General features: G+C 39.4%; 3 protein-coding genes and 1 pseudogene across 3 annotated transcripts; 2 read left to right on the top strand and 2 right to left on the bottom strand.

The window, feature by feature from the left end:
• The first annotated feature begins 850 nt into the window (after nt 1–850).
• Nucleotides 851–8,833, top strand: LOC141843888 (uncharacterized). Its single transcript, XM_074731912.1, has 18 exons — nt 851–1,471; nt 1,910–2,020; nt 2,111–2,167; nt 2,303–2,379; nt 2,446–2,545; nt 3,481–3,554; nt 4,169–4,269; nt 4,478–4,581; nt 4,972–5,025; nt 5,112–5,167; nt 5,242–5,280; nt 5,497–5,638; nt 5,760–5,944; nt 6,259–6,329; nt 6,428–6,500; nt 6,767–6,828; nt 6,990–8,256; nt 8,349–8,833. The coding sequence occupies exons 1-18, from the start codon at nt 1,391–1,393 to the stop codon at nt 8,605–8,607; spliced, it is 2,913 nt and encodes a 970-aa protein (XP_074588013.1). The 5' UTR covers nt 851–1,390; the 3' UTR covers nt 8,608–8,833.
• Nucleotides 8,834–9,019: 186 nt separating this feature from the next.
• LOC141844191 (uncharacterized) lies at nt 9,020–12,974 on the bottom strand. The gene is given in 7 exon segments (XM_074732222.1): nt 9,020–9,347; nt 9,349–9,515; nt 9,517–9,587; nt 9,666–9,982; nt 12,057–12,154; nt 12,232–12,288; nt 12,898–12,974. Coding segments are annotated over 6 exon segments (816 nt in total). The 5' UTR covers nt 12,241–12,288; nt 12,898–12,974; the 3' UTR covers nt 9,020–9,193.
• Nucleotides 12,975–13,464: 490 nt separating this feature from the next.
• Nucleotides 13,465–16,770, top strand: LOC141843893 (large ribosomal subunit protein eL37x). Its single transcript, XM_074731916.1, has 4 exons — nt 13,465–13,524; nt 13,620–13,755; nt 13,998–14,099; nt 16,606–16,770. The coding sequence occupies exons 1-4, from the start codon at nt 13,522–13,524 to the stop codon at nt 16,650–16,652; spliced, it is 288 nt and encodes a 95-aa protein (XP_074588017.1). The 5' UTR covers nt 13,465–13,521; the 3' UTR covers nt 16,653–16,770.
• Nucleotides 16,771–16,806: 36 nt separating this feature from the next.
• Nucleotides 16,807–19,444, bottom strand: LOC141843891 (putative pectate lyase 1; annotated as a pseudogene).
• Between the last annotated feature and the right edge of the window lie 4,169 nt (nt 19,445–23,613).

Consider the following 23,613-nt stretch of genomic DNA (forward strand, 5'->3'; position numbering starts at 1 on the left):
AATGATTGAATTGGCTAGTACGAAACAGATTTACTAAAGTGGATAAGAGTCGAATTTCAATAAAACTGAGAAATAATAAATAATGACCAACTCGTAATTTCTCGATTTATCTCTTCAATTTGATTATGAGACCGGTCGTGTGATCGTGTGATACCATTGGAATGACGAATTCTAACTTATTACTGAAAAGATATATTTCTTAAATAACATTTTAAATTTCACCTAAATCGTATTATATTTAAAAAGTTTAAAAAATTTATGATGTTGAACGTTATGTTAAGATTTATCTATATTTTTTGATTTATAATATCGATAAAAAATTTTTATTGAATCGAAATTGATTTTTTAAATTAATGAATCAATCTAAAATTAATCAAATAGTAAAAATGAATACCTAATTATTAAAAAAATATAATAACAATAATAAGCACGAGTTAACGCGTAGTACAGGCCGTGCAGTAGACCGCAGAAAATCTAGAAACAGAACAACTCCACGTGTGACGTCAGGTTCGACTAGCAGTCGTTTTTGACCAGTTTACCCGCATTTTAACTCGAACGAAAAGACGGTCCCACGTTTCGACGTTCTGGGTCCCATGCTGGCAACGGGGGTGTTCGGCGGGTCACGTTGATTTAGGTGCGGACGATTTAAGCACCGCCGGCCCGCCCGTGTCGGTGTCGCGTTCGTGGCCGCCACCAAGGCGCGTCACTCCGTTACGACACGACCGCTCCCAATCCAAATCGCCCGTCACCTTCACCGCCCGTGACGTGACCATAATAACGGGATTGCGTGCCGTTACGGGAGGGCACGCATCGCTGCCGTCTTTAAAGTAGTGGGATGTCGCGGCGGTAAGAGAAGGCGTCGCGATTCTCGACTCGCTGCGGAATTCCAGTCGGCGGATCGAGAATTCTGATCGCCGTACGCCGCCGCGGGAGGCAAGCGGAGCACATGTCGTTCTGGTTTGAGTGATTCTTTGATCGTCGAGGTGGACTGGGGTGGTGTTCTGGTGATTCGATGTGGTTGAGAGGGGTTTCGAAAGGGGACATTTTTTTTATTTAGTTGATGCTTTTTCTGGTTGAAGATCTCTCTTTTCGCTTTGGGCGGTTGCTTGTTGATCGGGTTTAGCAAATGTGCAATTTGTCTTCACAAGAATGTCGGTGTTCGGCGATCGGGTTCTTACATAGTTCCTGAATCAACAGCGTTGGATGTTTCTGGTGGTGTGAGAATTTGTTGATTTGGAGATTGAGGGGATCTTGATTGGAAAATTCATTCTTTCGACTTGGATCTGCTGTGTTGTTGTGCTTTCGTTATCTGAGATTTTGGTGGTTTGAGAGGAGAGGAAAGTTTGTTCATTGCAGCCTTGAAGGTTCTGTGTGCTTTGATAGCTCTGCGATGGTGAACGGGAGCCTTTTCCACTTCAGGAAAAGTTCATGGCCGGCGGAGGAGTATGTCAACAAAACCACTTTGCAGTTGGTGAGCCTCTTCTTCGCTTTTTTGAATTGCCAAAGTCCACTTTGAATTCGTATTTCTCGATCATGTTAGGATGAAACGTTACTTCTTAAGTTGTTGCTTTCAGATTTGATTTTGCAACATCCGGTTTCCTTTTAAAACATGAGTGGAAATGTGCATAGATTATGATGTTGGATAAGGCAGTCCTTTTTCTCTTTCTTTTGCGATTGCTTTCACAAACTTGGCCGTATATGAAGAAAAAAAAAAAAGCTTGGAGGCTTTCAAGTGATTTCTACTTCTACTTATTCTATGGTTAGCTTGTGTTTTTAATTTGGTATTCTCCACGACTTCATCCTTAATCTGGTTGTTATTTTAGAACTATAATAAACAATTATTTACTTAAAATTTCATGATCGAAGCCTTTGCTAAATTGCTAATATTCATTCCTGGGTGTACTCGTAGCTGGACTTTGATGGAGGCGCTCCACCAGAACATGCATGGAGGAGAAGGCTGAATAGTCATGCTAATAGATTAAAGGAATTCAGCGTGACATTCATGGAGGCAGTTAAAATGGTATTTGGCTTATAACTATCACTGTTGACTGTTTACATTGCGAATGATTTTGCTTGTTCTTGATTATATATCATAACAAATTCAATTCAGCTACGACTTGGTGTTCGCCTTTGGTCATATGTCAGAGAAGAAGCTTCACAAGGAAGGGTAACTGATTAACTTCTACGCTTGATTGTTTTTGCCGACTCTAGGAATTATGGTTCCCTTCAATCTAAATTCCATATTTTCTCCCCTGTTCACTTTTCATGGATCACATCTTGATTCCTCATCTTTGTTATACAGAAAGCACCAATTGATCCTTTCACAAGAGAACAATGTAAACCTTCAGCTTCTCAAGGTGTGCCACTTGGAGGAATGGGGTATGTAATTTTTTAGCGGATGTTTTTTTGTCAATCTGCCCTTCTTATTCTTGTTTCTGTTTGCAGAAGTGGCAGCATCTCAAGAGGTTTTAGAGGGGAATTCAAACATTGGCAAATTGTTCCTGGTTCATGTGAAATGTCCCCGGTTATGGCAAATCAGTTCTCTGTAATTCTCTTTTCTTTTCTCTGTATTGTTTCACTCATTCTTCATCTTTAACTTCCCTAATCTAAAAGCATTATGCTCCTAGTTATGGTTTTTTTTTCTCTCTTGGTTTTGATTTTGCCATATCTTTCTCTACTTAGTTTTCTCTGAGCAAACTCAAGTTTATTAAACAATATAGGGATCACCAAACTAAGTTGAGATAATCGTTTGTCATTGCTTTCCCTTTTTTTCTTATATTTAAAAATTTACTATATTGCTTAATTCAGATTCTGTTAATTGTCAATTTTTCACTTGTCCTGCTCTTTATTTTGTTCCTTATTCCTGATCTCAATAGTTCTGCTCTGGTACAATAGAATCATAAAGTGCAGATATTTTTGCTGCACCTTAACTTCCCAAGTTGCTCTTCAAATGCTGCATAAACCATTGCTCAGGCTATGTTTGGTGCACCAAAATGGTACCCAGAATGGAATGAGCATTTTGAGTTTGCACTTCAAATATATCTTGACCATCTTTACTGCCTTTTGTTACAGTCTTCCAAATCACATGTTGTCTATTTGACCTTGAAGAATATTGTATTCCTCAAATTGAAATAATTTTCTTTTATGCCATTGTTAGAGTTTATTTGCATCAAACTTTTATCACTACATTCTTATATAAATTCATGCATAACTGTTTTTACTTACTTCTAACTAAGTTTGCAAGTTCATTTATTGATTGTACATGAAAATTGTTTACTTAGTGCAATTTGTTATTTGATTAGTAGTTTTTCCTCTAGCGGTTGATTCTCTAGCAACTTATTGTGTTCTATTATGCTTATCAGCTATGTTGTTAGAGCTTTTCCATTAGTTAGCAAATAGATTTTGCATTAAATTTTTAACTAATACATGGTTTTCCAATCCTTAGACAATTGCATGACCTTCCATCACTTGAATATGTAGATTTTTATATCACGAGAAGGGGGAAACAAGAAGTACTCATCTGTTTTAGCCCCTGGACATCATGAAGGATTAAAGTAAGAAACCTATGTTACTTCTCTTTCTATGCAATCTTCCATTCGGTATATTTTTGACACATATTTTGCCATATAGTAATTTATTGTGCAATTTCATTTCATTCAACTGTGATGTTAAGTTGGTCATTATTTGTTTTAACTCATCAGGCATGCTGAATTAAATTAGCCCACAAAATGATCTTGACCCGGAGAACTTGAAACAAGTAAACCAATTGATTGATAAATTAAAATAATCCTTTCCCACTCTTGTTTCTACCCTAGATAATCATCATCCTTCAACCTAACAAAAGCTAGGTGTAATATCATTATTCTAAACCCCTCTTTTTTTTTTTGTTTAATTCTGAAACATTCTAGACATTAACTTCACGTAAGCAAGGTTTTCCCTGTTGAAAGACCAATCATTGGCTTATATTTACTAGCATGTTTAATCTTGCTACAGCATGAAGGGAAAATATATAGTACACAATAAAACTTTGATATTATTCATGGATTTCCTAAGTAGCTTGTAATTTGGCAACTATTACCAAAAGGAAATCAATCATCAGCCTTTTTTGGCTGTTGATTGCAATTTCCATCTTTTACAGGTTTTTCAGTTAATCATTTTCTTTCTATAGGAAAAATGGTGATCTTGGCATATCTGCATGGGACTGGAACTTGACTGGTCAGCATTCAACATATCATGCTCTGTTCCCTAGGGCATGGACTGTTTATGATGGTACTTTTTTACTCATCTGCACTGCAATCAGTGATCTTTTAGGCATTGTAGCTGAAAGGGACTATACATTGCCAAAAGTATTTGAAATTCTTTTAAAGCAATATTCATGTGGATAAGATGAGATTATTAATCTTGGTATCCCAAAATATTCCATAATGTTTTTTAGTTCTTGGAAGATTGATGTAGTAAAATTTATCATTTTTTGCAGGTGAACCAGATCCTGATCTAAAAATCTCATGTCGCCAAATATCACCATTTATACCTCATAATTATCGTGAAAGCAGTCTTCCCACAGCTGTATTTGTTTACACAGTGAGTATGTTCTCTATTGTAGTTGTACTTAATAAAGAGCATCCACTTTGTGTGCTTTCTTTGAAAATACTCATGTTATTTGTTCTTTTTTTTATTACAATGGAAAAACATAATTAGAGCCTGTTTGAGCCTTTCTTAGTATCAGAATTTTTTGTAGTGACAAAAGGCATGCTAATTTGAAGCTTTGTGAAGCTTAATTCTCTAAGATTGCGTTGTCGCTTTGTTTATGAGTATGTAGTTATTCTTCTGCATTAATGATGAAAGATTTATTGCATATCATTTATATGATAGTCTTATATTATTCTGAGGCTGCCATTCTTTTGGGTAATTGTTTTCTTTCTTCTTTCGTTGTTGGATCTGTCAAGTTTCTGTTCTTTCATTCTTCTGTAGCTAGTTAACACTGGACGGGAAAGAGCAAAAGTTAGCCTTCTGATGACCTGGGCGGTAATTGAATTTTTTGACGTTAGTTATTTTCTTTTGGTCTAGAAATTACATAATTTATCTAATTATGTAATTTTTATATGGTGCAGAATTCCATTGGAGGAGCATCTCATCATAGCGGCGGACACATTAATGAGCCATTCATGCAAGTCTTCTACTCAATCTGTTTATCTGTTTCATGTGTTGTCATTGACATATGTTCTTCTGTTATGTATACAGAGGAGACGATGGAGTGACCGGGGTACTTCTACATCACAAGCAAGTTTCTAACCTTATTTTTATTTTATTCTTATCTATCAGGTTTCTTTTGGCTCTCCCCTTCCTTCATCTAATTCCCCACCTACAAATATTTCTTTGTGATAATTATACTGGTTCAAAGAACTTCAAATTTTATGAAGCTATTCATCATAGTGCCCTTTAATTTTATGTGTAGTCGAAATATTTGCTAAGTTTTCTATATGGGGAACCATCCAGGTCTGCAAAAGACACACCTCCTGTGACATTTGCTATGGCTGCATGCCAAACCCAAAATGTCACTGTGACGGTTTTACCAAGTTTTGGACTTACAGGGGAAGATCATCCCACAGCCAAGGACATGTGGGACAAGATGGTGCAAGTAAGCAATCCTTTCCTTTTTTGGCACATTTTCTCAAGGAGAACTTTGTGTATTTTAACTGAGGGATGTTAATGCATTCCTTGTTACAGAATTGATCGGTTACATATTGGTTTTGTTATAGGATGGACAATTTGAGATAGAGAATTTGAATACTGGCCCCAGCATGCCATCTTCTACAAGTGATACACTTTGTGCAGCCGTTTCAGCCTCTACATGGGTCGAACCACAGGGCAGGTGCACCATTGTGTTTGCTTTAGCTTGGTCATCGCCTAAAGTGAAGTTTCAGAAGGGAAGCACATATCATAGGTAGTGCCCTTTGTGCTGTTCTTTTTCTCTTTTCTTCTTCAGTGTGAAGGTGGAAATATCCTAATTTCTACAATCTTCCCCTTTTTGAACTATGGTTAAACACCATATTTGGGCCTTAAATCGATTAAGATCCTTTTGTCATATACAAACTTGTGTGGACCTGTAGGTTGTCACTAAATCCCTCCCTACTATGCTTTTAGTTTCCGAAAAAAGTAGCAACCTTGTAATTACTTCATAAACAGCCATTATTTATTGATTCGATAGCTTTATTCCAATCGACATGTTTAGTTGTTCATCCATTACTTCTCTTACAGGAGATATACGAAATTTTATGGTACCTCTGAGAGATCATCAGCTGTTGACTTGGTACATGATGCATTAAAGAGTATGTACAGATTAAAACCTATTATATATGTAATTATACGAATTGCCTGCTCGATATCCACGGGTTTTGTTATTTAAATGCAATTCAATCATTGGCAGACTATAAGGGGTGGGAGGAAGAGATTGAAAAATGGCAAAATCCAATACTGCAGAATGAAAAGCTTCCTGAATGGTAATTTTTCATACCCTTGTAGGTAATTTACTTAGATGCAATATAGTAGACTATAGTAGGTGTGCATATACTTTTAAATATTTTTATTGTATTTATGTAATTCTACAATTCATTTGGAGTGGTTTTGAAACCCTTGTGGTCTTGGAAAATGCCTTTAAGAGAGTCACCTGTAAATTGTAGCTACCTTATATCTTCTCTTTTTTTCAGGAATAATTTTCTTTTTCTTCACTAGAGATCATTTCAACCTGGTTGTTTGTTTGTTGCAGGTATAAGTTCACCCTTTTTAATGAACTCTATTTTCTAGTTGCCGGCGGCACTGTTTGGACAGGTATTCTTTGATTACAATTGTCGGTTTCTTAGCTCTTTCTTGCTTCCATGTCACATCTGTTTTATGCCTAACTGCACAAGCATGCCAACTTCCTATAAGAATTCCATTATGTTTTATAACTGCGTCGTGTAACCTGAACATAATTGATACATACAATGCAGATGGTGAGCCCCCGACAATCGAGGAGAAAGAAAATTCAGGCTCTAGTCACAACAAATCTGTGAAAAGTAAAGATCAACAATCTGTTTCCAAAGGTAAACAGGTTAATTTGGTTGTGGAACAGACTTTCGCAGAAAGAAACATGACGAACGAGAGAATTCTATCACCGACTTCAGTATTACCTGATATGGCATACGGCGACAATGTATGTGGCCATGGATCTGCAGAGTCTGGTTACATCCTGCAAGAGCAGCATAACCCAGAAAATGTTGGAAGATTTTTGTACCTGGAAGGAGTAGAGTACATTATGTGGTGCACATATGATGTGCACTTTTATGCATCTTTCGCTCTTTTGGATCTCTTCCCCAAAATAGAGCTGACAATTCAACGCGATTTTGCGAAGGCCGTGTTGCACGAGGACAGGAGGAAAGTCAAGTTTCTGGCTGATGGCACCTGGGGAATTCGCAAAGTCAGAGGCGCCGTTCCTCATGATTTAGGAACACATGATCCTTGGAATGAGATGAATGCCTACAATATCCATGACACCAGTAAATGGAAGGATCTTAATTCAAAGTTTGTGCTCCAAGTGTATAGGGATTTTGCTGCAACCGGCGACATGTCTTTTGGAAGGGATGTGTGGCCTGCAGTTTGTGCAGCCATAGATTACATGGAACAATTTGATCGAGATGGTGATGGCCTGATCGAGAATGATGGGTTCCCAGATCAGACATACGATGCGTGGACGGTACACGGTATCAGTGCGTATTGCGGTTGTCTTTGGCTTGCTGCTCTTGAAGCTGGAGCAGCAATGGCCCAACGCCTCGGAGACCATGCTTTTGCTGAAAAATGCAAGATCAAATTCTTGAAAGCCAAACCTGTGTTCGAAGCGAAGTTGTGGAACGGTTCCTATTTCAACTATGACAGCGGAAGCAGCAGCAACAGCCGTTCGATACAAGCTGATCAACTGGCTGGTCAGTGGTATGCTGCTTCTTCAGGGCTGCCCTCACTTTTTGATGAAGTTAAGATCCGGCACACTCTGCAGAAGATCTTCGAGTACAATGTGATGAAGGTGAAGGGGGGACGCATGGGGGCAGTTAATGGAATGAATCCGAACGGAAAGGTGGATAACTCCTGTATGCAATCGCGCGAAATTTGGACCGGTGTGACGTATAGTTTGGCGGCCACCATGCTTCTTCATGGAATGGAGCATCAAGCTTTTGCAACTGCTGAAGGAATTTTCATTACAGGTTGGTCCGAGGAAGGATTCGGGTAAGTCCTTGCAGCATTCACCTTGTGAGAATTGCACCCTCAATTTTGTAAAGCTCGGTATAGCCGAATTTATGGTTCGGGTGATCATGCAGGTACTGGTTTCAAACTCCTGAAGGATGGACAACAGATGGTCACTATCGATCGCTGATCTACATGCGACCGCTTGCTATTTGGGCAATGCAATGGGCATTGTCGCCTCCAAAGGCAATCCTTGAAGCTCCTCAAATAAATATGATGGACAGGGTACTCATAGCGGCCCTCAACATGAGGTCGGTCCATGATACTGGCGTACGAAAAATTGCACCCAAGATCGGCTGTTTCAGCAATTCTGTGTTTCACTGCGACTGCTGATCAATGGCAAGGCAGATTTCTTAGATAGGGTAATTTAGTTCTTGAAACCCCTGCAAAGAGCATCATGAGTTGGGAGTTCTTTAGTAGCTGAGAATAATACCCTGTAGTAGGGAAAGGCAATGTAATCAGTGGCTGTAAAGAATCCGTGGTGTCTCAAATTCATCAAATGTATAGCATCAAATTCGATCATTTTTGCATCAAATCATGTTCATATCGATTTGGAAGTTCGAACGATGCAGTTCATGGTAGCAGGGTGCATAAACCAATTCTGATGTTAGCAGGTCCTATCGCCATTACTCATCTCAAGAAGCTCCTTACCAGGTCACTGCCCCAGGGTAACATAACAATTCTGCATGATTGTTCCATATCGTTAGCAATGCAATTTACTGAGGAGGCTATGAGACTTACCAAATTACAGCAAAAGTTTCACAAATATAGAATTGATTATAGTAATTGCAATTAGACAAGTATATAGAATTGATTAGAGCACGACATCCATAGTTTAGGACAAATAGGAAATAGTTTCAAATCAAATCAATGAAGAATCCAGCTCCCCCCAAAAGGTATGAGTTCCTGTTATTAAACTTCATCCTTGCTGAACAGACGTGTTTAATCGCCCATGTCTTTCCATAACCCTTCTGGTCGCAAGGGCGGCTGCCTCACTCGCACGAATTGTGCCAGTTGCCATGATTGCAGCAAATTCTTTGACGATCTCATCCTGTACTTTGCCGCGAGCGGCGAGGATCACTGGTTGCTTCTGGCGCTTTGTTGTTCGATGATTTTTCAGCAGGTGATCCTGCACTAGTTTTGCTGGGTGGCTTAGTTGGTGTCGCCGAATCAACCGACTTAGCTGCTGTTTGTTCGGCTACAACAGCTTTGGTCTGGGTTGAAGTAGCATGACTCGATGCAAGGATTGAACTGTGGAGCTTGAGGCACAGAACCGGACTTGAGAGTAGTCTCTAACCCTTGGAGCATTGGCACTGCAAATAAGCACCATTGATGCATTGTATGAGCTTTCTTGTAATAAAATGGGTAAGAACATGAGTTTATGATCTTACACAGCATTGCGCCCATTGGGCTGCTCATCACTTCGTTGGGTAATTGAAGAATGTAATCTGGAATGGTGGCGCCGACAAGAAACTGTGCTACCTCGTTGCTGAAATTGTTGCAGTTGTGGTTGAGAAGGCTATAGGTCTCAGCGGTAAAACGGGGACTGATCTCCTGCAAGTACAATTCAAATACGTCCTCAGGAACATGTGTCACGCCTAAATCTACAACCCTCATCGGAGTTCCGTAGGGAGTCTTTCCGGCGGGATCTTGTTGAATGCCTCCTGAGAAGTAGTACTCCTTTCCATATACTACAAGACCAGTATGCCTGTTAAGCACACAAAAACAAAAAGGAATATGAGAAAAGCTCAATCTAACAAATTTCATCCCAAATCTTAGATAATTAGCAATTCCTTTTAACAGTTCAAAGAGAAATTTATCAAAACAAAATACATACAAATTCTTCAATTATTTTTAATTCAACTTTGACAAGTTCTTGTTAAAAAAAAAGGGATATATAGATAATAGACCACTTTTAGCAAGGCTGAATACCCTAAATCTGAGTAGTTTATTAGCAACTCCTTATCCAAAGGCAAAAAGTTGCAAATGCATGCAAATTAATTTTTTGTTGCATTTTGACAAATTTTTGCAAATAAAGAAAAAAAAAAAGAAAAAGCTTACTTGTAATATATAGACCACTTTTAGCATGGTTGAGTATCCAAAGCTAACTAGTTTATTAGCAACTCCTTTTCTAGTGCAAAAAGAAATTTCTACAGAGACGATGCATGCAAATTCTTCAGTGTTTTGTTTTATTGAATTTTGACAAGTTCTTACTAATAACTAGTTCAAACTGTGATGACAATTTCATAATTAAAAAAATGACAAATTGATATTTTGCAGCCTGATTTTAGTCCTCTGCTTCCTTTGACAGAAAAATCAAAATCCTGAAGGAAAGAAAACAACTATTTTCTATAAGTACATCCACTTTGGGAGAAAACACACTTTTTCTTACGAAATGAAATTCAAATTTTTTTTTTCATCTTTGAAATAAATTTTATTTTATTTTTCATCGTCTTTCCTTCCATAAAAAAAAATCTCCATTTTTCCCCCTAGCTATTTCCTTCCTTTGGTAGTAAACCGGCCAAACAGTTTGATCACTTTTATCCATAACTGTAAAAGATTGCCAAAGGGACATGATTCTAGAAGTATAGCACTGATAAGTTCACTGAATGGTTGGTGAATTCACTTGTTGAATTGTTTCAGTATTTTTATTGACTAACTCAACTTCATAGATGGGTTGAAAAAACACTACAAAGATGTTAATTTGTTGTCCCACCAATGTTTCCATAACTGAAGAATTTTGCTGTATATCTCAAAATCTTGTCAAATTCAAAAGCCATCAAGAATTGAGCAGAACATAGCTTACAGATTCACTGAGATGGTCAAGGTCTTTTACAAATAAATCATGTTTAGTTTGATTCTGACATCCAAAAATCCAAACTCCAATATTTTCTGTATGTATATAACAAAATCCTGTCAAATTATAAACTCATCAAGAATTGAACTGATACAGATTGATTATGATGTGGTCGAGATCCTTTACTATAAATCATGGTTTGTTTGATTTTTGACATAAAAAATCCAAACTTCAAGGAAAAAAATCAAGGAAATAGTGATAAACATCTGTCTCTTTCATTTATTTCGGTAATATGTGTTCACCCTCGGTCATTGATAAATCCTTTTCACTGCTGCACATCCCTCTCCTCTCTTCTCCCATTCCCCTTCCTCCAGACCTCCATCATTTTTTACTGGATAGTCCAAGGCCCAATTTCTTATAGGCAAGGGAAATAGCCACGGAAAAGATAGAGGCAGTTGTTCAAATCAAATCTTGCATCTTTTTTAATACAATTGGCTGGAGGCTTTACAGGGCTCCATAGCCTAGAGGCATTCGCTAACTCCCACGTATTATGAAATTCTTATCAGTATACAGATGTTTTTTTTAATTGTTAGGAATCAATTAGACAAATCAACATATAGCTAAACTCTATGCTGGCAAGAGTGATTATATTTAGATATCTGCATACATAATAACAAGAAGAAATCGAAGATATGAAGTGACAATTGAACAGTAAGTGATTTTGCCATATGACTCGTTATCCATCTAGTGTGCTAAAAATTAGTACCAAATAAAAGTTCATCCAATGTTTTTCAAAAGAGAGATCAGGACAAAATGAATAAAAACAAAGGAATGCAATCATGAGAGGCAAAACTTCAGGAGAGACTTTCTAATTTCCTTTAATAGGACAGAAGGAATAGTATATAAACATGAAAGCCTTTGGCCATTAAATCCCAAATTGAATTTCAAAGACAAGCAAACTACGATAAAGGATCAACATGCTTACCAAACAGCTTCGATGGCCTTTCCCAGAAATGTCGTTGAAAGTTGCCTTGCAAGTCCTTGGCTTAGATCGTAGATGTGCAATTTCACCTTGAATCCGTCCTACAGTACAAGGACAAAATATTGAATATAACTGAACGCGTCCTATTGAACCAAATTAGCCCCAATTAAATTTGTACCTCTGCCATTTAACTAGGCGATTGATGAATTTGCTTGAATTATCAACACAAGAAAACCTGAGGACACGATAATAAAATACTATCATTATGGATCTAAACAGAGATAAAGAGATAAAATCATGACCAAATCCTAGGTTTATAAATAAAGCATGAAAAAAAGCCCAATCCTTCTCGAATGTCGTCTACTACACGAAATTAACCAAAAACAGTCAAAACTGTTCGAAATTCGAATTATGCCCTAAACCTGGCTACTCTAGGTTCTTCGGAGACCACGAACAAACCCTATCATTACGAACAGATTAAGCAAAGGAAACGGACACAAAACAAAAGGCAATTAAAAAAACATGGCGACTGTTAGATTTCTAGCCTAAATGATTCACATTTTCCGGAGGTTGTAGTTAAACCCTAAAAATATGGACAGAATCAAATGGAAACAAACTTGCAATTGAAGGAAGGTAGTCATCAAAAACTCATGCAAAAGTATAAAATTCAAACCAGAAAAAAGGAATTAAAATAAATCAATCAATCAAATGCGTATACGTACAAAAATTCCGATTACCCTGGAGCAAAATCGGCATTTAAGGATCGGATCGTCCAAAGAATCACCGAGACAAATAAATCAAAAGGAAAAAAAGAAAGAAAGAAGCAGCGGAAAAGGAAAGATACCTGTGGGAAAGGGGCCTTCAACCAACAACAGCGCGTCTGGCGACGATCACGTTGAGGGCTGGCTCGGGGCCGGTCCTTTTAAAGGGCAGCTCCGCACCATCCGTGGGGAAAAGGTTGCAGGAGAATATGTGCAGGGCTGTCGAAGAGGCTGCCACCTAAGCAAAAGACGGTCTGAGATCAAAGCAACGGACTACGTGTCGAACTCTGGTCCGTTCTGAACGGGGACGCTGTTCCAGATGCCGCACTGATATCTGACGTGTCGTGGGACATTCTAGAAGCCCATGCGCGGAAATGGCGTGGGCTATGAGGGCAAGAAGCTTCTAGAGACGACTGGACCGATGCAACCGGTCGGTGGACCGGACCGCTGATAGAGAAGCAGTTAATTTTTGATAGACAAGACGGTAAAATAACTTTAATTTTTTTCTCTTGAATTTCCCATTAGACTTCTCTCTAAAAAGGCATCGAACGGTTAGGATTCAGAATTTCAATAACAATCAATCTTGTCCGTCCGATCGAGGGCTGGAACTGGTTCCTGAAGGTATATAATTTCGAGACTGCTTATTAGGGTTTTTCTTTCTCTGTGAGCTTCCCTCTCTCCACCGCCGCTAAGCTGCGAGAAGGGCCATGGTGAGTAGCTTTCTCCAGCGAATCGGCTGTTGACCTCCTTTGAATCACTGTCTTCGATCCCTAACTCGATTTGTGACGCTTTCTCTTTGTTGCAGGGCAAGGGAACGGGAAGTTTCGGAAAGAGGAGGAACAAGACCCACACTCTGTGCGTGAGGTGCGGCCGCAGGAGCTTCCACCTCCAGAAGAGCCGGTGCGGCTCCTGCGGCTACCCCGCTGCGCGGATTCGCAAGTGTAAGAAATCATCACCTTCCCTTTATTTTCGTTCACTTTCATTAGAATTCGCTTTGTATGAGGACATGGCTATTTGCTTAATCGATTCCTGCTTGTTTGTGAACACATTATTCTCTTTCGAAAGGAGGCTCTGATCGTCTGCGGTGTGTTACATTTTGGGCTTGAAAATAGTTTCTTTCTGCGATTTCTTCTATGATATGTTGCGCTGTCTTGCTGTAACGAGAGAGATCTTCTTGAAACAGACAACTGGAGTGTGAAGGCAATTAGAAGAAAGACGACAGGTACAGGAAGAATGAGGTATCTTCGTCATGTACCAAGAAGGTTCAAGAACAATTTCAGAGAAGGTATGCCTAATCCACTCAGATATCAATTAGAACCAATAAAGGATTTAAGCTCTCAAATGGTTCCTTGCTTGACACTTGTTAGAAAAGCTTGTAGATATTGTAGGATCGATGGGGTGTGCTAGAGGGGGGTGAATTGCGCGTTTGTCGTTAGTTCGTTCTATTTCAAAAACTAATAGCGGAATTAGATAAACAAGCAGAAACATGCAGATTTACTTAGTTTCTAATCCCAGAGTTAGTACGTCCAAGATTTATGCACGGGTAGATGTCCATCCACTAATAGTCTTCTTTTCAAATATTTGTTCGGAGGCAAAAAAATCCGTTTTACAGTACAATCAATAATAAATATAAGTACAAACAAGTAATACTTAAGAAGCATAATCAAACAACGTGTCGTAATTGATCCAGAAGTCATGAGCCTCTTGCACTTCTCGTAGAACTTTTCTGATTGCACGAGTCTAACTCCGTTTGTGTTCAGTAGCACCGTAGGATGATGAATGAGACGTAGAATTTGTCTTTGTGGTACATGTTCAACCTCCTTATATAAAGTCTTTCGGACGTCTGGATTTTTATTCGGGCGTCTAGATAAGATCTAATCCGATCTAATTTCTTCGGAGTGTTTATTCTTCTTGATTTGGGCACCTGAACCTTCTAGGGGCGCTTGAATCGTCTAGGCGCCTGGAATAACATTCAGGTACTCGGATCTAGTCAATTTGGGTTTGATCCGAATTGACTCCGAGTTTGGTTCGATTGCTTTTCTATGTTCCTCTTATGTTTCCTTTATTTTGCTTCCAGTTCTGGGTTCTTGCAATATAAGCATATAAACATGTAAGTACCCTAAGTCCACCTGTAGTCCGTCTGATCTATTAGGCTTATTTAAACTTTATCTTGTAGGTCTAACTTACTCGCTTACCTGTGCCTACCTCCCCATTAGAACTAGTCATTTTTATAGGTAAATTTTTCACCTGCCAAATATTCAGTTTGGATTATCCCTTGCTTAACCTCCAATTAGGACTAGTCACTTTCATAGGAAAACTTCTCACTTGCTAAACATCCAGTTTGTACTTTTCCTTGCCTAACCTTTAATTAGGATTAGTCACTTTCATAGGAAAATTTCTCACCTGCTAAACATTCAATTTGGACTTTCCCTTGCTTAACTTTCATTTAGAATTTTTCTTATCTAATCCTTCAGATCAGTACTTGTCCTAGCCTCCAATTAGGACTTCCTTATCTACTCCTCCAGATCAGGACTTTTTTTTTGTCTAGTCTCTAACTAGGATTTTCCTAGCCTAATTTTTCAAATCAGGACTTCCTCTGCTTAATTTTCAACTAGGACTTACTTTGTTTAGCCTTCAACTAGAATTTTTTTTGTCCGACTAATCGACTAGGACTTCTCGGTAGTCTTCTAGTCAAATTAATCTGATTAGACTTTGTTCACATTCAAATATTAAATCATATTTGGATCAATTTTTGATCAAATATACCAGACCTAGTGTATTGTCAAACATCAAAATTCAGGTCAGACTAATGATCCTTTCACCAATAGATATTATATGATTTGCTTAGTTTTAGTATGTTGTTTATGCAATCAGAGCTGGTAGTTGAAACACCTGTAGATAAAACAATAATTCAACTGCTGAATTATAGAAACCATTGGCAAGTCATTTGTTGCTGATTCTTTCTTTTGGTTTAATCGTGGATGGGTTTCTCTGTGAACTAAAGTCTGCTCCAGATTTCTTGAAACTAATTGCATATTATCACTATTCTTCATTTTTCCTTGGCAACTCCTTGTACTTCCTAATTACCCAAAAGGTGCCCATGCCATAGAAACTGCCCTTCTCTACTCCTTTATTGATGTAGCCATCTCTTAGCGCCAACTATGGCTCGCGAACCAGCACTTGCCGATCGCACCACTTGCATCAGCCTTAGGTCCATTTCCGACCCCCACTCTGGGATTCCTCATTTGCTTGGGTGGAGTTGAAGGATGTACTCCGACGACACTACAAACATGTTAGCTTCCCCCACCCCCACATCATCTGCAGGCGGTGCGCCATAGTGAACCGGAGGAGCAGCCAGTAAGCTTGTGTTTTTTGTCGCAAATGGCAGCTAGGTTATGCACCACCGGCACATAGGCCACATGTGCTTGCTTTCATAGTCGATGTGCTAGGTAACATTGGTTTTTACTGGTATATTCAACCGGGTTGATGTCAATTGGAACAAGATCCTTGCAGAATAACAAAGGAGTCAGGTGGGGGAATGCTCGAATGGGTGTCAACAACAGACCTGAGCACAAAGGTTCGGTGGTGGTCGGTCGGCGAGGGAGAAGGGCATTTAGGTTTTCTCTATATTTCTATGGTACCTTTTTAGGTAATTAGAAAGAATGGGACTGTCACTGCCAATGAAAGAAACATAGGGGTACCTTTTAGGATTTTTTTCCTTTTCTTCCTTTAAGTTCGATATGGTTATGGCTTTATCTTTGCTGCCGGCCCTCAACTTGCTTTGCTTTCAGGGACAGAAGCAGCTCCTAGGAAGAAGGCAGCGGCGGCTGCAGTTTAAAATGAGTTTAGTTGTTACTTGTCAATCTTGTCAGAACATTTTTGTTTAAGACTGAGTTTACTCGTCACATTTGGCTATCGTGTTTCTCATACTCAATTATGTCTGTTGTTTTATTTAATCGATTTTCTGCTCACTCCTAAAATAATTAAATCATAAGTCATAACCTGAAAGCAGTTCCATGAAGAGGATTGTGCTAGCAGGCGTATCCTCTACGGCACTTGAGGGCGCCTGCGCCTGCAGTGAGGGAATCGATCATGGAGGAAGGCTTGGCCCCGAGGCTCGAGGCCTTGGAGTAGCTCGAAGGGGAAGCCGCTCCTGACGGGGTGAAGTAGGCCCCGTTCTGTAGGAGGTCCCCCTCTGATCTCCAATTCCACTCCTTCCACACTTCTTTCGGGGTTCCCACCCTCTTGGTCACCTCTTTGGCGAAGGGATTTTTAGGTGCGAGGTACCTGTTGCCTTGGCTGTTTATGGTGGGGTTCGCACTTCCCCCAATGGCGTACATCTCCCAGTGAGTGTAGTCATTGTTCACCACGTGGAAGTAGCCATGCCTGCACCTCGGCATTCTTTGAATCAGGCCTTCGCCGAAGTGGTTGAATGCGATGGTCACCTGCATTACCTTGTCTTTCTTATACGAATCGCTGTGGCCCAAAAGCATCACCTGCACAAGTAGATGCGCTGTTGAATGAGAGCTGGTAATTGAGTTAGGCGTACAAAGATTACCTCGTTGTGGTTGGTGAAGTAATTGTTGGAGATGGTGATTGCGGTGGAGCCTACGATGGCGTCGATGAGGCCGTCGGCGCAGTTGGAGAGGGAGTTATGGTCGACCCAGATGTGGCTGGAGCCGAAGATTGAGATGCCGTCGCCGTCGGCGATGGTGCGCCAGCCGTAGTGGGAGGGGGAGCTGCGGACCATGGCGTTGCCGGTGGGCTTGCAGCCGTGGATGTGGAGGCCGTGGATGATGACGTTGGTGACGAACTGGATGGTGATGCAGGCGCCGTCGGCGATGTGGACGTCGGCGCCGCGGCCGTCGATGGTCTTGAAGCTGTTCACGATGAGCTCCTGCGAGAGCGTGATGACCATGTCGCCCTGGAAGATGATCCACAGCGGCTCATCCTGGATGACTCCGTAGCGGAGGGTGCCCGGTTGGGGGTTCACCGGGTCGTCGCGTTGGGGTCCGTCACGTGGTAGAAGCGCCCGTGGCGTCCGCCGACCGCGTTGCGGCCGAACCCGATCCCGCACTCCGCCAGGCCCTTGCGGCGCCGGTGCCACTTCGGGTCACACCGCCAGCAGTCGTCGATGGGGTTCCCGGTGCCGCACGTCGACGAGTCGTCCTTCGACAGCCGTGCTGTGCTGTTCTCTATTTGCCTGCTCATCATCACACACAAATTTACTATATATATATTCATTAATTTTATACATATATATATATATAAAAAAAAAGAAAATTCACTATGCACTTGGATATTCCCCATGGAGGACTTTGATGTCAATGATTGCCATTCTATTTCAATCTTTGCACATATTGTTCTAGGTCTAACAAGGGTTCAAATTTCGATGATACGGAATAATATCCTCCTTCATCTTGATCAACTATAATTTCTCGATTTATCTCTTCATAGATGATTGTGGGACCGATCGTGTGAGGCCGCTGGGGTAGCAGATTTCATCTTTTGCAGAATAGGATCAACAAGGGTCAAGGCGCTTTATGTTATCTAATTTACTCAGTTTCAACCTGCTTAATCCGTTCACAGCTATGGCCAATGAACTTCTATATCCTCCACAGAAGGATTTAGTGGTTCATGGCGGATGAGATGGTGTGGCATTCTGTGGGGCTAGTTCTCTGTCTCTAGTTTAATTTGTTCGATCCTTTGTCATCTCTGTTCATTCCAACAAGAGTAGCAACAAAGGAGGTATGAACACTGAAGGTGTGGGGACTAACTAGATGGTTTGGCTCTACTGCAACCGTACCGTCTCCAGACAGATTGGTACGCAGTAACATGGACGTTTGAGGTTCACCTGGCTCAACTCGGCCAAGTTATCCACCGATGTGGACGGCCGGCCAACCTTGGAATCTCTATCTATGCATGCATGCAACACGAGTGTGTTGGAATTGTCCTGTGAAAATCCTCAAACATGAAAGAGGCGAGAAAAATTAATCTAAACAGCTAAAATTACTCTAACTTCTTAGTTCCTTCCAGTCTGGATCAGGGGACTCGCCCTTAGACGTACATCATTGTCCCATAACAATAAATCGAAAGTCACATTCTCGTGAGAAGATCTTCAATCTTCAATCTTCAATTAATCATAAAAAAGTACCAATTCATTGAGAATTTGCTGTGTCGAAAGATTAGCTTACATGGCCACCTGCGATGCTATCGATTCTGGGTCATCCACCGCGCCGACGGCGACGCCTTCTTCCGATCTGGTTTAGCATAGAGAAGCAACAAAGTGACGGTCGAGTTTTGGGGAGATTGAATTTCGCATTAGCAAAACAAAAGGGAGAAAAATGGGAGGACGATTTGGTCAGATCTGACGATGATATGATAACTGACCTCAGCTGGGCCATGGCGGAAGATGCATCCTCCGCTGTCGTAGCTCCGACCCTGAGATGAGCGACCATTAACCTCGATTAGATCTCGAATGCGGCAATGCGTGCTCTGGAAACCATGAGTTGCGAATGGAGAAGAGGATTGGATTCGATTCGAGGCGATGTGTGTAACGTACCCGTGTCCCGTTGGTAAAACCAGCAAGAAGGCGAGGAGCGCGAAGGCGGACGACCTCGGAATCGCCATTGCTGCAATGCCGCTTCCCTCTGCGTCTTCCTCGATCGCCGGCCGGAGAGAGAGAGAGAGAGAGTGAGGGAAAAATTGATATGGAGAAGGCAGCGACGAACCGCCATTTTATAGAACGTTGGTCAGTTGTGGGACTCAAACGGCCGTTAAGTCGGCTGACGTGGATCGGCGAGGAGCAGGGAGCAGCGACGGCGACGTGGGTATTCACGTGCGTGGGCGCCAATTTTATGCGACGATTGAATTAAAATTTTATTCTGTTATCGAAGTGGATAAAGATTGGAATTTTAATAAAGTTAAAATAATATCTTTCTGTCGTGGTGTAAGTATAATTTTTTAATTTATTTTTTCACATATGATCGAACCGATAATATAAAATTGCTGGAGTAACGGATTTTATTTTTTATAGAAGTGAATTAAAATTTTATTAATACGGATCTAAATGGATTAGTCTATATGGATTATGATCTAGACAAATTGAATTAGCTCGTGGATTGAAAAGAATTTTTTTCCAAAATATAATGGATTCGTGGACTGATTCCTTAATTCATAATATAAATTTAAAATTTTTAATATTTTTTATATATATCTTTTAATTGTTCGATGAATTTATTGGTTGATCCATCTAATTTATAATCTATTTAGGATTAGGTTAGATTAGAGATTTCTAACATCTGGTCCTCTTGATTCAGACACGGGAGCATCCATTTCTTTTATTTTTAAGGTTCAACCCACATGGTTAAATCTGGATCATGACTCTTCCGATGGTTAGTCCGGTGAAGAGCAATCCACTCTGATACCACTTGTAGTACCGATGAAATCAAAATATCTCTACAATGACATAATATTGTCCACTTTGGTACTAAGCCCTCATAGTTTTATTTTTGGACTATACCCAAAAGGTCTCATATCAATGGAGATATCTTCCATCCTTTTAAATCCATGATCTTTTCCATGTATTTTTAGATGTAGGACTATGTTTGCACCCTTACAACCCAATATCATCGACCCGATTAGATCCAACTTTGAAAAAAAATCAGATTAGAATTGAGAGTTTTTGCATTTAAAAAAGGGTTAGGAGTTTTAGATTATTTGATTGGGTTTGATCGAGTTTGGATTGATCCAGATTTAGAGTTTGTAAAATTTTTTTAAGAATTAAATTAAATTTTATTTTAAAATTTTGATTGGGTTTGATCGAGTTCGGATTGATCAAGCGTCGTCGTTGAGCAACACAACTAAGAGCTCACAATCTTTTTGATTTTCGGGCGATAGAAACATTAGAAGTGTCATCAAAGGAAGTGAAGATTGTTTCGAACCAATGGCATTGCAAACGTAGCGAGCATGCCAAGACCCCGTGAAACGAAGAGATGATCGATAAACAACACAATGTTTGATGATTTAGCTCGTCTCTAATTCATCATTTTAGTTATAGGATCTATAGTTTTTTTGTAGAGATGAATGATGATGAATGTTTTGTTTGAGATCATAGGCATTCTCTTAGTTAGTTTGATTTTTTTTAGTCGCTCCAATACTCTCATAGATCGTGCTCGATCTAACTAAGTATACACACAACGCTAGAGATGATTTAGTTCTAATTTATCTTGATTGTTGGCGCAACCCCAAATTCATCACGAGGAGTTTGAACAATGCCTTGTACTTGGTCTTGAGAATATTATTGGAATTACAATCAAAGTTTTACATTGAAAATACATGAAGAAGATCATAAGTTTACAAGATAAAAGATATCTTTATTAATATGAGATATTTTTTAAGTAAAGTCCAAAAATGGTTTAAATCAAAATCGACAATATCATATAATTGTGGAGATATATTGATTACATCGGTCTTAACAATTAGTATCAATTATGGTCTATGTGAAGGCTCCGACCATCCCAATTAAATCCATGATAAACTCTCAAGACAGATAAATCCTAATAGGTCAGTTGGACCGGATAAGCATTGGCTTGCAAATCGAGCCAAACCCGACCCAGCTTAACCTAGATGCGACATCGATACAGATCATGTTGAATTGCTTATATTTTTCATCAATTTTTTGCATCAATCGTCAACAGAAGAGAAAAGGTGTAACCTTCCATTTTGTGAAGACTTGGAAACTCGATCGATCGATCCTTTTCAAAAGTAGAATTCATGTAAGAAACTAATGGCCTGGCCTGGCCTATGCAGTTTTGTCACTTGAATATTAAGGGAATCTCCACATCAATTTCGATTGAAAAGGAGTAGACGAACAAAGAGCCAAACATTGGGATGACAATTTCCTCTAAATTGAATGGAGGATTCAATACCCGACCCAAATAGAAAAAGATATTGAGGAATTTTTTAGACACAATTAAAAAACAGATATGAAAATTTTCGGATTTAAGTATGGAAGCGGGTTTGTAGAATCCTTTGATAAATATAAGAATGGAGATCAAAATTAATACTGAATGAGGATGAAAATGATCATAATAAATGTTGGGGGTGCAAGGGTGTAAACATAGTCCCACATCTAAAGTACATGGAAAAGATCATGGGGTTAAAGGATGGAAAGTATCTCCATTGGTAGGAGATCTTTTGGGGAGAGCCCAAAAACAAAGTCATGAGGGTTTAGGCTCAAAGTGGACAATATCATATCATTGTGGAAATATTTTGATTCCATCGGTAACACCAGGTGAGAAGTCCTAATAAGTCAGGTGAACCGAGGGGCAACAAGTCCTAGTTGCGACTAGGTGGGAAGTCCTAGTAGGTCGGATGGACCGAGGGATAAAAAGTCCTAACTGTGGCTAGGTGGGAAGTCCTAGTAGGTCGGGTGGACCGAGGGATAAAAAATCCTAACTGCGGCTAGGTGGGAAGTTCTAGTAGGTCAGATGGATCGAGGGGCAAAAAGTCTTAGTGGATCGAGGATTCAAACATCAAAAAATGACGTTGGGCCTGTGGTCTTTTGTTTAAGGGAGGATTGTTGGATTGCAAGAGTGCAAATATAGTCCCACATCTAAAATACATGGAAAAGATCATGAGATTAAAGGATAGAAAGTATCTCCATTGGTATGAGACTTTTTGGGGAGAGTCCAAGAACAAAGCTATGAGGATTTAGGGTTTAGTCCCAAAGTGGACAATATCATACCATTGTGGATATATTTTGATTCCATTAGTTTTAACAATAAATAGAAATGGGAAAGAAAGATATAATCCAAATCTGATTCATGGCCATCTCTAACTAAACATATGAGAAAAATATATTATGACTTTTCCTAGTTGAAGAATTCAAAATCCTCCCATCTTTGTCAAATTTTAGGATGTTAATTATTGGTTGTAGAAATTGTTTAAAATTTATATCTTTTTGATGAGTAATTGATGATGATGGTCATTGATACCTAGATATATCTACTTCGAGCATAGCAAGTCCAACCCACGTGGTTGGGCTCCACGTCAATAGACCAAGCATGAGTCATGTCAACTCTCCTACCGGTTCGATCTGGACCCCCCTTGAGCTAGTCGCATAACTCAAAGTATTCGACATTTTAAGGGAGCTTGACAACCCGAGCTAGCACCTCTCTCGGCTTCTAGAGTGCTCGATGGTCCAACCACCTTTATCAGTCTTCAAAAATTAAGTTTGGCAACTTAAGTACCTTCCTAACTACTTCTAGCTCAATTTGAAGTCATGACTAAACTCCGAATGCAACTTGCCCTCCTCTAAGAGTCTCAAGTATGGGTGAGTAAAATTTAGAATAAATTGATATAAGTAAACGAAATAAATTAATTTTGAAATTCAATTTGATTTATTTGAAAGTTTATTTAAAAAAAAAAAAGAATATCAATTATTTCAATTTTAATGATAAAATTTGATTTTTTTTACATAGTTTAATTTTATGGATACTACAATAACAAAGTATGATTACTTGTACAATATAATATTATGATATATTATTATTATTTTTATTAATTTTGATATTTATTTCCGACTAATTTGTACATGAATAATCCCATCTTACAAATCGTCCGATCATCACATAAATTCAAAAAACATAAATGAACGCTGATAGATAATTCAATATCATCATTGATTTAAACTATGCATCATTCGGAAATTGAGTATTATTTTACTTTTTATTTTTTTTATGAGTGAAAGTTAATTTACGTGGAGGAGTGAGGGAGCCATAAATGGTCGAACTTTT

Source organism: Curcuma longa, chromosome 13 (genome assembly GCF_044706935.1).
Source record: "Curcuma longa cultivar G26 ecotype Majalengka, Jawa Barat chromosome 13, ITB_CL_G26_1.1, whole genome shotgun sequence".
Classification (NCBI taxonomy): Eukaryota; Viridiplantae; Streptophyta; class Magnoliopsida; order Zingiberales; family Zingiberaceae; genus Curcuma; species Curcuma longa.